General features: G+C 33.8%; 3 protein-coding genes across 9 annotated transcripts in view; 1 reads left to right on the top strand and 2 right to left on the bottom strand.

Annotated features, from left to right (window-relative positions):
• Positions 1-6,096, bottom strand: part of LOC124956849 (palmitoyltransferase ZDHHC8) — an 8,016-nt gene extending 1,920 nt beyond the window's left edge. The window contains exons 1-9 of the mRNA XM_047513166.1: positions 5,700-6,096; positions 5,440-5,561; positions 5,175-5,332; positions 4,875-5,047; positions 4,566-4,760; positions 4,326-4,470; positions 3,536-3,750; positions 3,251-3,427; positions 1-1,966 (exon numbers count right to left, since the gene is read on the bottom strand). The exon at positions 1-1,966 is cut by the window's left edge and continues 1,920 nt beyond it. Coding sequence (XP_047369122.1) covers positions 1,258-1,966; positions 3,251-3,427; positions 3,536-3,750; positions 4,326-4,470; positions 4,566-4,760; positions 4,875-5,047; positions 5,175-5,332; positions 5,440-5,561; positions 5,700-5,791 — 1,986 coding nt within the window. The 5' untranslated portion in view covers positions 5,792-6,096 and the 3' untranslated portion in view covers positions 1-1,257. The remainder of the gene's footprint in view (positions 1,967-3,250; positions 3,428-3,535; positions 3,751-4,325; positions 4,471-4,565; positions 4,761-4,874; positions 5,048-5,174; positions 5,333-5,439; positions 5,562-5,699) is intronic.
• Positions 6,097-6,523: 427 nt separating this feature from the next.
• Positions 6,524-8,601, top strand: LOC124957007 (RNA-binding protein with serine-rich domain 1-like). Its single transcript, XM_047513566.1, has 5 exons — positions 6,524-6,812; positions 6,921-7,049; positions 7,130-7,444; positions 7,612-7,859; positions 7,990-8,601. Coding segments are annotated over exons 1-5 (981 nt in total). The 5' UTR covers positions 6,524-6,810; the 3' UTR covers positions 8,277-8,601.
• A 3,464-nt stretch (positions 8,602-12,065) lies between these two features.
• LOC124957145 (autism susceptibility gene 2 protein) overlaps positions 12,066-17,500 on the bottom strand; it is a 26,346-nt gene continuing 20,911 nt past the window's right edge. For 4 of the 7 annotated variants that reach the window (XM_047513884.1, XM_047513885.1, XM_047513886.1 and 1 more), the window contains exons 3-16: positions 17,402-17,500; positions 17,277-17,312; positions 17,122-17,148; positions 16,971-17,031; positions 16,520-16,722; positions 16,064-16,438; positions 15,640-15,884; positions 15,413-15,526; positions 15,065-15,288; positions 14,738-14,964; positions 14,405-14,578; positions 13,974-14,253; positions 13,727-13,868; positions 12,066-13,606 (exon numbers count right to left, since the gene is read on the bottom strand). The exon at positions 17,402-17,500 is cut by the window's right edge and continues 15 nt beyond it. In XM_047513884.1, coding sequence (XP_047369840.1) covers positions 12,598-13,606; positions 13,727-13,868; positions 13,974-14,253; positions 14,405-14,578; positions 14,738-14,964; positions 15,065-15,288; positions 15,413-15,526; positions 15,640-15,884; positions 16,064-16,438; positions 16,520-16,722; positions 16,971-17,031; positions 17,122-17,148; positions 17,277-17,312; positions 17,402-17,500 — 3,216 coding nt within the window. In that variant the 3' untranslated portion in view covers positions 12,066-12,597. The remainder of the gene's footprint in view (positions 13,607-13,726; positions 13,869-13,973; positions 14,254-14,404; positions 14,579-14,737; positions 14,965-15,064; positions 15,289-15,412; positions 15,527-15,639; positions 15,885-16,063; positions 16,439-16,519; positions 16,723-16,970; positions 17,032-17,121; positions 17,149-17,276; positions 17,313-17,401) is intronic. The other 3 variants (XM_047513881.1, XM_047513883.1, XM_047513882.1) reach the window with 3 other exon arrangements.

Here is a 17,500-nt window from a genome sequence, read left to right on the forward strand (position 1 = left end):
TATAAGTGGGCACGTACATAATAAAATGATGTGGATCCATAACAAATATATATATATATATATATATATATATATATATATATATATATATATATATGTATATATATATATACATATATAGGTGAAATTATATAAAGTCTTATATTTATCATTTACGTATAAATATTGTTAAATATATATGTATATTAAAAATTTACTACACATTTCACGATTATTTTACACAGAATTTTCTTATAACGCGAAAAGTCCTTTTTTTTTTTTTTTTCCTCTCTCTCTCTCGTTTTTTTTTTTTTTTTTTTTCTTTCTTTTTCTTCACGTTTATAGTTTACGTTATATCGTCGTAAAAGTCCCAAAATATGATGGAACGGAGAATGAAATGTCTCCGTGTGATATTATATTCTATTTGGTATGCGAATTCGCAATGGAAAATAATTCGGCGTTAATCTGTTACCTTTCTCTCTCTCTCTCTCTCTCTCTCTCTCTCTCTCTCTCTCTCTCTCTCTCTCTCTCTCTCTCCTTCTCTCTCTCACTCATTCTCTCTCTCTCTCTCTCTCTTTCTCTCTCACTCTCTCTCCCTTTCTCTTTTTAAAATATGCATGTCCGATTATTGTAACATCGCTTATGGCTTTAGATAGCCGCCTTTTATAATATAATAACGGTTTTCACACACTCATCTCATCACCGTCATCATAATCATCATCATCATCATTATCATCATCACCACCATCACCATCATCATTCATATTACCATCATCATCCATATTACCATAACCAAAATAATTATCATTATTTTTAACATGATAATTATCGTCAATCATCATCACCATCATTATTATTATTTTTTAGCATTATAATTGTCGTCAATCATCATCATTATCATCATTATCATTATCGATTTTACAAATATAATAGAATTTATGTGATCACACTAACTCTAGTCTCTTCGAGAAAATAATAATAGTTTCTTGATTGGCATTAAAGTACGAATAATATAGATGATAAGTGACTGTATGTATGTATGTAAGAGACTGGACCGATACGATTTTATATCATTGATGTTTTTTTCAATATCAACGAATGCTGCTGCTGCTGCTGCTGCTGGTGCTGCTGCTGCTTACTTTTTCTCCCTCATTTTCAGACGGATATTTTGTAAGTAATGTACCTTCCTTCTTGATTTGAACGAGAGACGCATAAGGGTAACAATATTTGCACTCTCTCCGTCCAACGGCAGGATTGTACGGAGACTGGAAAGATGGGCTATACGGATATCTCGTAACTCATATCATAAACACTCGCTCGATCTGGCGTTGGTGTGGTAGGCCTTTGCGACCTTGGATCATTAGGAGCCGATACCATTTCCATAGAATCCGTCATTTCTAATGCTCTTACAAATGACATCGGTCTACGTCTGGTATCACCGGACGTTGGGGTAGTAGGCGTAGCCATCACAGCCTTTCTTTTAACTTGTGGTGATTGCTGATGTGGTGGCTGATGCGGTGGGAAGACTGGGACACCACCTCTCATAGCAGGATGATACGCTGCTCTTGGAGCCGTAGTATAAGATTGTTGCGTAGGACTAGTTGGATTCGAGCGATAATAATCATAGGGCGGCGGTGGTCTTTGTGAAGGAGACTGATGTGCTGTGGTCGATGATGCGCTTCCTTGTTGAACTTGGTAGCTGCCTGGTGAATTATCTTTCCACATATAGGCACCACGCTGTGGGGATCCTGCAAGTTCTCGAATGTTGTCAACGGTATTGTTGGTTCTTGAATACGAATGATCGGCACCCTGCCGGACGAGCTCGCTCTCCGATAAAAAACGTCGTTGCGGACTATAACCGGTAACGACGGTACCGCCTGCACCAACACCAATACTATTTCCCTGTTGTACGTCATAATACGTTGGTGCTTCATTCACTCCTATAAAGTCCGGCCGACGAACCTGCGTCGGTGTACCTGGATTGGATCTGTAACATAGATTGACCGTTTCGGTTGCTGAGCTTATCAAACGATGCGATGAATTTGATAATAATCGACAAATGCACAAGTACAGTGAATCAATATGAATAAATATATGCGAGTGCTGAGCATTGTAGCCATACAAATACGGCTCTGGCGAGACATACAGGAAGAGAGAGCAGCGCGTCATTCCTGTTAAGAAATTAGCATCTATCGAAGGAAAGTAAAACATATAGCGAACCTAAGAAATACATGTAAGTGTATAACGTGCGTGTGTTGCTTGTGTATACGTGTATGTATGTATCAGGTATGTAAAAGAACTTGTTGGTAATAAATTTCTTTTTTGTTCTTTTTTTTTCTTTTCTTTTCTTTTTTTTTTTTTTTTTTTTTTTTTTTTTTTCAAAATTCTTTTAAATGCAATCTTTATAAATCATTATGCAAGTAAGCACAATTGTAAACTACGATATTTCCTCGTAGGATGAAGTTCGTGTTTACCTGCAGTAGGTTGCAACATGATGGCAGAGAGCAGCTCCTTGCAGTTACCACCCCCTGCAGTGGGACACAAACTTATCTATATACCATATATCTTGTAGTATGTACATGCAAAGAAACTAACCTTCTACAATCTTATTGTGAACTACATCGCACAATCGTCTTTTTGACGGGTTCCTTCGTTTAGAAGGACGGTGAAAAGAGTGGTGTAAGAAAAGGAGGAGTAACAAGAGCAAGAGTGAGGTGTTTAAAGTGAGGGGGAGAGGGAAAAAAAGGAGTTTTGTAAAATAAGGTGAGACGCTTGAAAAATAGGTGACAAGAGGTATGTTAATAAAAAAAAAAAAAAAAAGAAAAAAGTGAGAGAGAGAAAGAAAGAAAGAACGAAAGAAAAAAAAAAAAAAGAAAAAAAACAGAAATTATCCATTTTATATTGGCAGCGTGCTTGAAAGATGCAATATAACTATTACTAGTGTGGCGCTTCCCTCTTGCTCTCTACATTGAGATAATTTTTGTGCAATGAGAAAAATGTTACAAGTCTTATTAGTGGAAAGTTAATATTTTCATTGATAGTAGTACATTCCAGTGATTAGTTATTCCAAGATTGAAATTATTGATGAGAATTTTTTCTTTTTTTTTTTTTTCAATTTAGTATCCATTAAGATATATCATTGTTATTAAGAAAATAGATTTTTAGTGAACTTCAATTATATATAACTCTGCATTTAATGTCCCTGAGTTGGGAGCTGTAGGCACAACCATGTATTTAGATTCAATAATATAATTAATAAATTTGAGCATACCTGCGTATGGGACTGGAAATGGCAAGTGGTGTAGGTACTCCGATAGCTTTAATACGTTGTTGCATTGTTGGACTGGCACCACCTTGACCCTGATTTCGTTGAGGTGCCGTAGCAGGAGAACCAGTTACTTCCGGTGATAAAGGGTCCGGTGTGTGACTACGCGATCCATTCATCCCCCTATTGAAAATTAATGAAATTATAATCGTATATCAATAAGATCCATTGACAATAGAAAAAGAGTTTCTGCATTCATAGTTCTTTTTCTTTTCTTTTATTAATTTTTACCTTGGCTTTGGATGAGGACTGCCTCTAGGATAATGTATTGGATGACGATGTTGTGGTGGTTGAGGATGCCTAGGAGATTCATTACTTTCGACGGGTGGTAAAAAGAAATTGCTTTTAGAACCATGTCTTTGTAAGGGCGGCGTAGGTTCACAATCTGCTGATTGAGATGCAGTTGGTTCCATATCTGTGTCTGAACCATCTCGACCAGGGGATAACTATAAACGATAATTATAAAGTATATCTTAGAAAATGAGCGTAATTATATTATATTATGAGATAAATATTCATTACAATTATCATACATAGTAAATATTCTGCAGGCAGAGGCATTAGTTAGGATGGACAGGAATAGACATACAAATAAAATCAACACCTTTCTGCTATCTGAATTGGAAATTGGTAATGGAAAAGGAATCTTCACTTGTGCTCGTAGTACTCTAAGGACATAAATTACAAGATTAGATGAAATTTTAAAAATGTTTGAGGTATGGATGATCACTTAGTTAAGAATTTTAAACGAATACATTACGAATTAATAATTTACAATGATTTGAAACCAAGCTTATAGCTAAAATTATACAAACTCTATTAGTTCTCTAAGAAGAGGATGTAACTGGAGCCAAATGTAATAGGAATTCAACTGTGTATTGTGTACATCTACTGTGTAAAGTAAGCACATTGCAGAAACAGCGTCAAGAAGCATGCCAAGGAAAAGAGACCATTGCCTTAATAATGTTTCTTCTTATATACAGAAGCAAGAAGTTCTCAGCAAAGTTGCACTAGCTCTTACCTTATTGTAAGCATTTGAACTGGCATTTCTAACACCATTGCTGCTATCCATGTAGGTTTTTACCTGGTTCTCACTGTCTATGGTAGATATCTCAGATGTACATGCACCGCGCCGCTTTCCTGAATATTTATCAGGCTTAATTAAACTGTAAATTAATGAATAAATAATTAAAAAAAAAAAAAAAAGAAACCAATATTTATATGTAAACGTAAGGTGGATAAAAATGAAGTGATATATCACCTTGGATATTGTGGTCCAAATTGCGTATACCAACAATTTTGTAAACATCCTTTTGAGAAAGGATTGTAACCTCCATTAAACTTGCCTGTTACCTGTTCATTTGTTGTTCTTCCTCTAGAAACAAGTATTACGTGAAAGCCTGTTAATCCAAAAATTGGAATAAACAGCAATATTACCACACCCATTAGCACAAGTCTGTATTTAAATTAAGGAATATATAACACTTGAAAGGCAATATTTCAAGAGCTTCATTTAAAATCATATATAGACATTGTAAAGAAATTTATTGACAGTATCATGAAAGGATACGCAACAATTGTGTCCACTTCTCCTAATTGTTGTTTATGCTCCAATACAAAATACAAACAAAGTCCAAATATACTAAGCATATGACAGCTAAGGGACAGAAGGAAAAAGAAAAAAAATCTGTAATTTCTTCTGCCAATGCAATTGTTGACCCATGGGCAGTGATGATCAAATGTCTAAAAGTATGGGGGGGGGGGGGAAGAAGAGAGAAAAAAAAAAGAAAAAAAAAAAGAAAAAAATAAAACAATTAAAATTAAGTTTAATACAAAAAGAACACATATGTATATGCATATATAATCTTACCTCGATACAATGGTTGCAAACACTACAATGGCTACAACGAGGTGGTCTATAAAATTTGCATGTAACGCACCATTTCATGCGCACTGTAATCCCATTGATCTCAACACTCTTATACAATGGAGCCCTGAAGTCATCCTCTCGATCTTCGTCAGGAGGAGCTTTAAAAAGAGAAATATTGTACAGACAAAATCTGTCATTAATAAATAAATCATTGTAAATCATGTTTTAAGTCAATACGATTAAACTCTAAGAAGGATTTATGTACCTTTCGGTATAACACCTGGATCCATGAATGTTGCCAAAGTAAAATTCGTCAGTACAAAGAAAGTTATAACTCCTTGAAGAGCTGGCACCCACGTACCCCACCGAAATACATAATACTGACACCTGTATATATTATAAAGATAACGTATGTTTAATTATAATGAATAATAAATATAATCGACGTATATGATAAAGAATAAATAAACTAATAACGTTCTGTCGTGATAATCGTTTGACACGATAAAACGAAGAATAACTTACGGGAAGCAAAAGAAAAGTGTCGTAGTTACGAGTAGAACTGTCCACGCGAACATTGCTGGTAGATATCTTGTTTTCACATCGCATTTCGGCATTCTGCACGTTCCACTTCGTGGTTCAAAATTCCTGAATTATTAATGGGCAAGATTTCTGCTACCAGGAAACATGGCCGCGTCCATCGGTGCTACTTGTTTGCAAGTTGTAAGATCTATGATTAACGAGGACTCCCATTTTCTCTTTGTTTTGTCATTCGTGATACGTTCTTGATCACACCTTCCATCACATGAGTGTTACTCCGGCAAAAACATTCGTAATGTAATTAATATTTAGGCGCTTATGCTTGCATGAACCGTGAACACACTACCTCGCTGTGACATACATATATGTATATGTATATATAACTATATATAGGACTTATATGTCCGTGAATAGAGCGAATTGTATCCCACTCTAACCAGTGTGTTCGGTAATTCGATGAAATTTTATCGTCGGTAGATTTCTAACCAAACTTTTCTCATAAAAATACGATCAATTTCTAAAGGTTTATTCATAATGTACATATATACATACATATATATATATATACATATATATGTATATGTAAAAAATCATTGATATTTGATTTAGTAAGAAAAAGAAAAAAGAAAAAGAAAAAATGGATATTATCTGTTTTAACAAATCTTTTTGAAAACTATATAAATTGTCCTTAATGAAATTAGGGCTTAATTGCGCGTTTTTACTTTCAACCAATCACAACTAAGAAACTTTATCTTTAGCCAATCGTACGACATAGTTGAATGTAATGTTTAATATTATAACGAAATTATTATTAACTTCGGTATACATTTTAATATTCGTATTCTAATAAAAGAATAATTTTCATTTGATAACAACGTAATGCGATATATTAAAGGAAGATTTTATTTTTTTTTTTACTTTTTGTGAGATATGATTGCTTCGTAATTAGTTCAATAAAATACATGGACGTGGCCTTGGTTTAGCGCCGCCATTCGCCATTGTTGGCTGTAGCAAAAAGAGTTTACAAGTTTACTTTTATAGGAAGAAGTATTAATTTTGGGCATAAAATAATACGAGAATTTAATCGAAGATAAATATGTAAGTAGAGTTTTTATATAATTTTTTTTTTTTACACGATCGTATTTAAAATTGTAACGATTAAAATTTAACCTATCTATATACGCCATTTGCGGCTATTGTATATAGGGCTCGTAGCCGGAAAGATAGTACTGGCAAAAGTGATTCCGAAGCTACGGATAAGGAAAGTAAAAGGGAGAGAGGTAGAGAAAGAGAAAGAAAAAAACGTGCAGCTTCCTCGTCGAGCAGCGGTAGCAGGTAATTTTTTTGTTATTACTATCATTTTATGTTAAGACTTTAAATTAAATAATTATATTGATACGTATATGATTGTTTAGTTCATCGGACAGTAGTTCTGGATCGTCCAGTTCTAGCAGCGGTAGTAGCTCTAGATCGAGCTCTTCCTCTAGTACTTCTTCCAGCACTTCTGGAAGCTCTTCCGGAAGCTCCAGAGATAGAGGACGTAAAAGAAGTCGAAGTAAGAGCGTTGATGCTTCTAGAAGACATGATAATAAGGAAAAGGAAAGAGAGAAAGATAGGGACAGAGAGAGAGAAAGGGACAGGGATAGGGATAGAGAAAGAGATAGAGATAAGGACAAAAAGAAAAGTAGTAATTCTGTTGTTGATAAGCCTAAACCTAAAGGACGCTCTAGGTAATTATTATTATCCATCCTTTTATATACGTCAAATGAATATAAAAAAAGAAAAAGAAAAGAAAAAAAAAAAAACAGAAGAAACGAACATAAAAAAGAAAAGAAAAGAAAAATTAAAATAATGAAATTAATACTCTAAACGTTATGATTTTATTTATCTCTTATAGATCTCCATCTCCACGTCGTAAACGTAGAGAACGTTCTCCCATTCCAAGGCCAACAAAGATACATATTGGGCATTTAACAAGAAACGTTACTAAGGAACACATTATGGAAATATTTTCAGCATATGGTCAGATTAAAATGGTTGACTTCGCTATGGATAAACTTCATCCTAATCAAGGACGTGGATTCGCTTATGTCGAATTTGAAACAGCCGACGAAGCTGAAAATGCTATGAAACATATGGATGGTGGTAAGTAAAAAAGTTAATATATTAATATATATATATATATATATATATATATATATATATATATATATATATATAAATAATTGATCCTATTAATAGTTATTAAATGAGAAGAACATTTATAAATTTGTAGGACAAATCGATGGACAAGAAATTACAGCTGCTCCTGTATTATTGCCAAAACCAAGACCAATACCAATGCGTAGAATGTCACCAGTCATGGGAAGACGCGTACCATTACGATGGGGAGGAGGTAGAAATACTCCCCCGCGTTATCGTAGACGCTCACCCCCAATGAATCGACGTAGAAGTCCACGCCCACCTAGACGTAGACCTAGAAGTCGTTCCCGTAGTCCACAAAATAATCCACGGCATCGACATCGTCGATACACAAGATCCAGTTCAAGCAGCTCCCGATAACACTTTCTTTGTATATATAAAAGTTATGAACTGAATTTGACTGAAGATGATTTATCGGATTGCTCACTTTGATATAACAAACAAACAAACAAACAAAAAAGAAAAAAAAAAAAAAAAGAAAGAAAAAAAAGGAAAAAGAAACAAAAGAAAAAAGAGCAAACTCAACATCTACGATGAATTGTGCATACAGAGTACTCATAGGTATATTGTATTTGCTATCATCAAATTTTGCACGTTACGAGAATCGTAAAAATAATTTTATGTTTTATCGAATAGTTACATACCGTCGCGTTAATTTCTGAAATATACTGACTTTCTCACATGATCAATGTATTTAGCACTTCATTGGTACCTGAGGACTATATTCGTTAAGAAATTACACGAAAGTTATTCTCATTCGTACACAGTTAGAAAAATATCAAACTTATCGCAATTGCTATCAGTAATATCTTGTAATCAATATAGTATTAATTCCAAATATAACAATTAAAATGTATGTTATATTGATAAAATCCCAGTGCCAATGCCAGTGCTCTTTTTCGTTCATTTTTCTTTTTCTTTTTTTTTTTTCTTCTTTTTTTTTTTTTTTTGTTATTTACCAGGTCAAAACAAATATTGTATACATAATCGTGAAGTCATTGGTGAATATTTTATAAAAAGAAAAAGAAAGAAAAAAAAAGAAGACAAGCAGAATTGTTAACTAAATTAAAAGTATAAGTGTAACTACATATACATATATATATATACATATATATATATATATATATATATATATAGTTAATATATAATTTTTCTTTAAAAATATTTAAATATTTTAAATATTGACAAAAAATTTAAATATGCTTAATTTTTTTTTTTTCTTTTCTTTTTTTGTTCTTTTCAAATCAATGTATTTTCAGAAATGACGTAGGTTTATGAATTAGATTATAAATTTTTTCTAATAGTTGTGTATCTTTCTAAGCGTATATTCTTGTCCACCACTTGCTTATTATACTCCATTAAAATTAGACGATTTATTTAATGGAACACTGGCACGAAGCACGAGTTATAAAAATTGATTGGAATCCATATATTGCATTATTTGAGAATATTGGGAAGTTAATTCGAGATGAAAAATCAACAACACAAAAAGAAATAAATAAAAAAAAAAAAAAAAAGAAAGAAAAAGAAAAATGAAAAGAAAAAGTAATGAAAAAGCAAAAAAGCCTGATCTTTCAATAAATGTTTTTATAAACGTAGATCCATAGCGAGTGTTATATAATGCCTTTCTTGAATTTTCTCTCTCTGTATGTATCACACGTGTGCGTTAAAGTTAATATTAAAATCCGCGCACAAAATTTCTACTTTATGATTTCTACTTTATAATTTAGGATTGATTGATTGATTGATTGATTGGTTGATTGATTGATTGATTGATTGATTGATGATATATATATAATAATGATCATGATGATGATGAGTATGATGATGATGATGATGATGATGATGATGATGATGATGATGATGATGATGATGATGATGATGATGATGATGATGATGATGATGATACTGAAAAGATACACAGATTTGATAGAAACTATGATTATTAGACCCTTTTACAAAGAATCAATTTTTAGAAAAAACCTATATTCACACAAAAATCCTTCCTTTTATATACTTCGTGGTATCTACAAGAGAACAAAAACTCATTGCATCTCGCACATTATTAGCGGTGACACAATATTGCATCGATGTAAAATTATCTACATATTTATTTTTCTTTCATTAAATTGCGCGTGGTCGTTTAATTATCAATAATGTACACTTTTATACGTGAAAACTTTACAATAGAAACTAAGTGCTCTTGTGTTCTCATTATTTTTTTTTTCTGGGTTTTTTTTTCCTTTTTTATTATTATTATTAGTATTATTATTATTATTATTATTATTATTATTATTATTATTATTTTTATTATTATTATTATTATTATTATTATTCTCTTTCAATACTTTTACCGTTCAAAAAGTAAAAACTTTTATTTTACCTTTTTTTCCTTTCTTTCTTTCTTTTTCCTTTTTTTTCCCTCTCTTTTTTTCCTTTTTCTTTCTTTTTTTTTTTTTAGAAGAATTAACGGTACGTGTTTATCATCGAATATATATATATATATATATATATATATATATATATATATATATATATATATATATAAAAATGGTTCATGGCACAAATATATATATATATATATATTTGTTTCAAAATAGAAAGGGGTAGTAAAAGAAGTGATTTGGAGGCTGGATTGTAAAAAAAAAAATATCTCTGTGTGATGGACGATGGGGTTTTTGAGAAAATGGTAATATAATAAATACGTACGATCAGGAATTGAAATAATATATAGAAAGAGAAAGAGATAGAGATATATATATATATATATATAGAAATATAGACTACCAATTTTTGTATAGAAAGGGAAATATACCGTATACCGTAATAGTGTTATGAGAACTTGGAAAAAAAAAGAAATTAAAAAAAAAAGAAAGAAAGAAAAAAGAAAAAAAAAAATAAAGGATCAAGAGAAGAACTGCGCACGGTATCAAAAAATATTTCTGCGCTAAAGCACTTTGGCACGGATAAATTATCTACGTTCATACAGACATCAAAAATTGATCTCCTTTCATAAAGATAGGATTCCTGTGATATTTGACATTAATAATCGTATACTAACTTTTTCTATTCTTTTCTTTATCATTACATGTCGTTATTGTTGCATTTATTGAAGAATAGTACACGATTTTCTTTTTCTTTCTTGTTTTCTTTTTTTCTTTTTCTTTTTTTCCCCCATATATATATATTTCTTTCAGAAGAATTTATTGGATTTATATTTTGGTCGTATCGATTAAAAAATACACATGTAACATATTGTTTAGTTTAAACGAATTCCTTCTATCATATATCACAGGAGAGAGAGAGAGAGAGAGAGAGAGAGAAAAAAAGAAATGTTGAATATAGAAGTTGAAAGAAGAAAAACAAAAAAAGAAAGAATGTAAGAAAAGCTCGTGATATTCACAAAAAGCCAAAGATACTTTTTTTTTTTTCGTCTGCCCTTTTTTTTCCACTTTCTATTCCGCCGTCTCTAAATGTACAAATTAAGCTCTATCAAAAAAGTAAAATTTATGTATAATCATTTATATTACATCGATATTAAATTAATTAAAAAAAGGGGGGTGGGGGTGGGGAAGAGCAAATAGAGTTGACCGATCATATTTGCACAACAGTGTAGTAGTAGAGGAGATTCAAGAGTTCGCTTATAAGTTCGCAATAAATAAATAATTAATTAAATAACTTTTTTGAGAGTAAATGGTAGAGAGATCTGCGCTTAAATTCTTTTCACCTAAACACACTTCAGGGGATTTCCCTCGTATTTCGTTTTTTTTTCTCTTCTTATTTGTTTTCTTTTTTTCTTTTTTTTCTCTTTTAACGTAGCATCGCTTCATATTTTTTTTTTTCTACAATAACTATTAATATTACACACGATACTTTTCTGCTGTTTTTTTTTTTTTTTTTGTTTTTTTTTGTTTTTTTTTTTTTTCTTTTAAACGGTACGCATAGTTATAATAATTAATAATTAATAATTAATAATTAATAATAATAATAATAATAATAATAATAATAATTAATATTAATAATAATAATTAATAATAATAATAATAATAATAATAATAATAATAATAATAATAATAATAATTAATAATAATAATAATTAATAATAATTAATAATTAATAATAATAATAATAATAATAATAATAATAATAATAATAATAATAATAATAATTAAAATTTATATCGCTATAGACAGTCAGATTTCCCAAAATCGCTGAAATCACATTTTTTTTCTCTTCTTTTTTTAGCATGGATTCCATCATCATCAAACGTGTCTCGCTTAATCGAAATGAATCGATGCGAAAAATCCTTCGTCATAATCCGTCAATAAAGTCCGCGATCATTCTTCTCTCTTCGACGATGAGACACGGGCAAAAAAAAAGCAGCACCGTATTTAATCGTACGGTCCTTACATATCAAGTCAATAATATTCTACTCACACGTTCTCTCGTACTCTCTTTGATAACTATAAATTACATAATCTATATACAATTTTTTTTTTTTCCTTTTTGTTTCCTTTCTTTTCCCATATTAAATAATAAACGCCCCTTCTCCATTAGCAAAATATCAGCACCGATGAATTTAAGGAGGAGAGAGAAAGAGAGTGTCTGTAACTCGAATTGTTCAAAACGTGGAGCCATCGGTGCGTTCACTTGCAGAAGCTGAGGACGTGGGGAGGATGTATCATCGGGATTGCGATGCGTCCTCTTTTTTATGAATATCTGCATGCATTAATGCAGGCTCAAGTTGTCTCGCCGGTACACCTGGACCAGGACCGGCTCTATGGTGTATATGTAAATTGCTTAATGGTCCAGGACTAGGATCTTTGCCTCTAAGTGTATTTACTGGAGCCGGTGGATATCCTGCGTAAAGTTTTGCTCGTTCTTCTTCTTCCGCTCTAAAGGCAGCAGCAGCCATTAGAGGATTATAACGTAATTGTTGAAGAGGATCGTATCTGTAATCCCTAAAGGGATCCGCCGGCCAAGGACCACCTGGTTGACCTGTAGGCGCAGACGGTGGTGGAAAATGTTGCATCGGATGAGCACCTAAGCCTGGAAGCATACTTCGTGGCATAGAATGTGGTGCGGGCATACTGTGCGGATGCCTCGTTAGATAAGCGTGTGGATGTGGGTGATGGTATCTTGGATCAGATAATGGATTTGATCCAGGGCCTGTTGTACCCGATGTACCACCTGGACCAGGACCTGATGGCCTTGGAAGCATAACTACTTCGTCGTCTTTGCTACGTGGTTCTTCCTTAACACGAACCTCTCCGGCGTCTAACGGCGCCGAACCGTTTCTTAACGGCGAACGTTCCCTTCCTACAAGCACGTGTTGTCGATTTTGATGAAGCAATCTTTCTCTTTCCATCTCACGCCTCTCCATTTCACGACGCTCCTTATCTCGTCTTTCTCTTTCACGTTCTGCAGCTTCCTGCTGCTTCCTCTTCTCTTCCTTTTCGCGTTCACGTCTTTCTCTTTCACGTTGTTCCTCCCTTTCTCGTTCTCTCTCACGTCGAACGCGTTCACGTTCACGTTCACGTTCACGTTCACGTTCTCTCTCACGTTCTCGTTCACGTTCGCGTTCACGTTCACGTTCTTCGAGTTCAGCTCGTCTGTCGATCGTTGGTGGCTCTGGTTTCAACCCCCATGACACAGTGGTAGGTGGAAAACCAGTGGATGCGCGTTGCAATCTAAAAAGTGAGCATCTTATCACATTAATAAATTATTCCCCCAAGTTGGGAAATTGTTGAAATAATTTTTTTCTTTCTTTTTTTTTTTTTTTTTCTTTTTTCTTTTTTATTACAACTTACCCTCTCCATGGATCATGTACAGAACTCAAGCCACTTAATGGTGGCATTTCTCTCGCCGGGGGAAAACTTGATAGACCTGGAAAGTTTGGATTTGGTGTTCCAAACGTCGAAGGATATCTTCCAAATGGTGACATTCCAGTTCCTATTACATATAAGAAGTAATTTATAATTAATTTTAATATTACTATTATTACGTGGATGATGACAATTTAATAATTTATTTCTATGTTTATAAATCGGCACGTACCTAAATGAGAAGTTGGCGTGGATAGGAAGCCAACGGGATGAGGTGGAGGTGGTGCAGGATGAGCAGGTGGCATATTAGTTGGGAATGGAGGTGCCATAGGAGGAGCTGTTATTCCCAAACCACTTGCGGGTCCTCCTGGATAAAGATGGCTTGGGGGTCTTAGCAATTCAGTTTTCGTGTTAACAACACTTCCAGCTTTTGCTTCGGCTTGTTGCTTTTGTTGGTAATGATAAATTTCCCATGCGATGCGTACATGCATTGCATTCCATTTTCCGCTCTTCTACAAGAAGTAATTTAATTTTATAAGCAAAATATTCAAAGGATTGGATACGATATATAAATATAATAATAATAATATATATATATATACATGTATACATATATTTATATATCGTTTATACAAATCTTTGCCTCGATATTTTAGCACATGCCTTTTTTACCTTTGGTGCAAATGATGTTAAATGATTGGGAGGTACAAAAGGTGTCGAAGGAGGACCAATCCCAGGATGAAGTATTCCCGTGTTGAATCCGGAATATCCAGACAAGTTTAAATTACCTCGAAAAAAGGGAGACTCCACTCCGCCAAGTTTTGGTATATCTTTGAACTATTAAAGGAAATTAGAACGCTTACAAAGTGATACGTTTGTCTACGTTTGTGTGCGAAATACAAAAACTAAGAAATTCTTTCCATATCATCAAGGCCATCTCGTAGGATTAGAAGTTGCTGCACAAATTTAAATAAAACATCAGATTTCAAAACTTACGATAGGAGGTGGAAATAACGTCGTGGCCGCTGCCGGTGGAAGTAAAGGCGTTGTATGCTGATGCACGTGCGTATGCTGATGCTGATGATGATGCATTTCCGTTCTAAGATAAGGCGGTGGACCCAAATTTCCAACTCCAACACTGACATTTCTATCCTGAGATGCCAAAAATCTATTGTCGAGCTCTCTTCTTAACAGGTCTGCCTGACCTGCAACGTGAGTCACCCCTTGTTTTGGTTAGCATCCTCTTTGAGATTCCTTATTATCATTGAATTCTTTTTAAAACAAATAAATCAAATAGAAAAAGAAATCATGTTATAAACTTACTTGTTTGAAAAAGTGATTCTGCTGAGAACGGATTGGGATTGGTCGTAGGTGGAGGAAGTGAAGGGAGTGAAGTATGAGGACTGGAACTAGAAACAGGTGGTGGTAAAGGAGCTGCAAACATCGGCGGTGGAAATGTATGAATTCCGAGTGGTGGTACAGGTGGAGGAGTTGGCCTTGGTACTGACGTTGCTGTTGCTGGAGAGAGCTGCGAGGTTGTGCTGCTACTACGGTCATACGGAAAGAAATATTATTATTATTATTATTATTATTATTATTATCATCATTATTATCATTATTACTGAATCATACGAATTTACATAATTCCGAAATTTCGACTTGAACACTCACCCAATCCATCCCTGTGGTTTGGTGTAAGCAGGTAGACTAGAATTAGCTGGTGAGGACGTGTTTGGCACACTTACAGGTGTGATGCTGCCTCTACTTAGGCTACTCACGTTGCTACTGTAACAAATATTACTATATTAAATTTCCTTGAGAGATGTTACAAATCCAAGATTGTCAATACTTATTATGATTAACATAATAAGATAGGTAAGACTAATATATCATTGTACCTGTAACTGTCTCTTTCTCGACTAGGACTATGTCCACGCGGAGAATTATTATTATTATTTCTTCCAGACAAACTACAGGCCACCATATCTCTGTGAGCAATGGTATTCGCCGTGGTAACTGTATTAGTTATGGTGGACACGCATGTTGTAGTAGCCGCACTAAGAGGAGTATTATTATGACTCGTGATGTTATTACCTATAGTCTGCTTACTTATGTTAGTACAAGGGGAGGCTCTACTTCCTCTCTGAAAAATGAGATATAATGAATATCAATGAACTGTTCTCTTTTATTTTATTTTTTTTTTTTTGAGATCAGATATTATTCTTTGCGCAAAAGCTTTTGTAATTATAAACATTCCAACGATTGAACTTTAAAATATCTTAGAAAGGAAAGAAAGATGATGATGTGTATTTTATTACTTACCACATCTGTACGCGAAGAAGCGGAATGGGAAGGAGATGGTACCGCAGGTGGGAGATACGGACTATGATTTAGAGCTGTGTACGGCGTATAAAGCGGTGGATACGACGGTTGTGTTTGAGGATAGGCGGCCATGGGTATTGGTGGTGGATAGCTCGTGGTAGCAGCACCGTTTGATGGTGCCGCTGGAGCAACACCTAAATTAGCTACCGCCGGACTAGTAGTATGGCTCGATGAAACGAGGGGCACATTAGGTGGATGCAATGCAGGTATCGTAGTATGAGGTTGCTGGGATAAGGAAGGCGGCGGCAGAGCAGGCGAAGCTGGTCGTTGTTGCGGAGCTATTGCACGAGGATTGGCTGCCAATGGACTAGTCATCTGAAATATGTCGTTTATATCTAAATAATAATGTTCTAATGAAATTTTAATAGAATTATACGAATACACTTTTGTACATACCGGTGGTTGGGATATGTGTGGGGGTAATGTTGGGCTAGGAGGGCTCGGTGCGGTTGGAACTGGTGCAGATGCTGGCACTGGAGGTGGTATAGGCGCCGGTGCATCCGTTGCAGGATTGGAAATTTGTCCACCCGTGTCCGGAGGAGATCCGCCTGCTCCGTTCGCTGGAGGCAACACGTGCGGCGAAGAAGATGGCAGCTCGTCTAATTAATAATAATCTCATTTTATTTGTATTCAGAACAGAAACGCGCGCAAACCGTGTATTTCTATATATTATATTTTATTTCCACACTGAGCATGTAAAATATTTTTTCAATTAAATATTTGCCAACATTTGAATTATGTTATAACAACGTTTAAACAATAAACCATCAAATCGCTTGTAATAAAATCTGTCGTAAAGTTTAAAGGAACATAAAGAATTGTTATGTCAAAATTTTTAAATGCTTACATTTACGTGCAAGGGGTGGTGGGGTAGAAGATTCAAAGAGTATCGACTCTGCATCCGAGCCCTATAAAAGAAAAAAACAGATATATGTAAATACAATTGAATGAATGAAAGTAAAAAAAAAAAAAGAATACCTTAAATTAACTTTAAATACCTTATCGTCTTCTCCTTCACTATCACACTAGAATGAAAAAGAATAATTAATATATGCTTATATTATTATCATTATTTCAATTGGTCAATCAAATATTATCGAATGATTGATAATTAAATATTGTCAAATAATAATAAAAGTAAAAAAATACTTACGATATAACCTTTACCCGAACTGCAATGACTGCTAGCCTAATAAAATAAATTCATATATTTGTAACGATAACACTTTTATATATTTACATATATCCATATAATATCGATTAAAATAAAAAATTTACATCGCTGAGATGGTCCCTGGAACTGTCTGCGTCCTGGCAATCCCTAGGTATACCAGGGCCATGCAATTGTTCAGACGCTCTACCACTATCGTCGCTTGT

The sequence above is a fragment of the Vespa velutina genome, chromosome 24 (genome assembly GCF_912470025.1).
Source record: "Vespa velutina chromosome 24, iVesVel2.1, whole genome shotgun sequence".
NCBI classification, from domain to species: domain Eukaryota; kingdom Metazoa; phylum Arthropoda; class Insecta; order Hymenoptera; family Vespidae; genus Vespa; species Vespa velutina.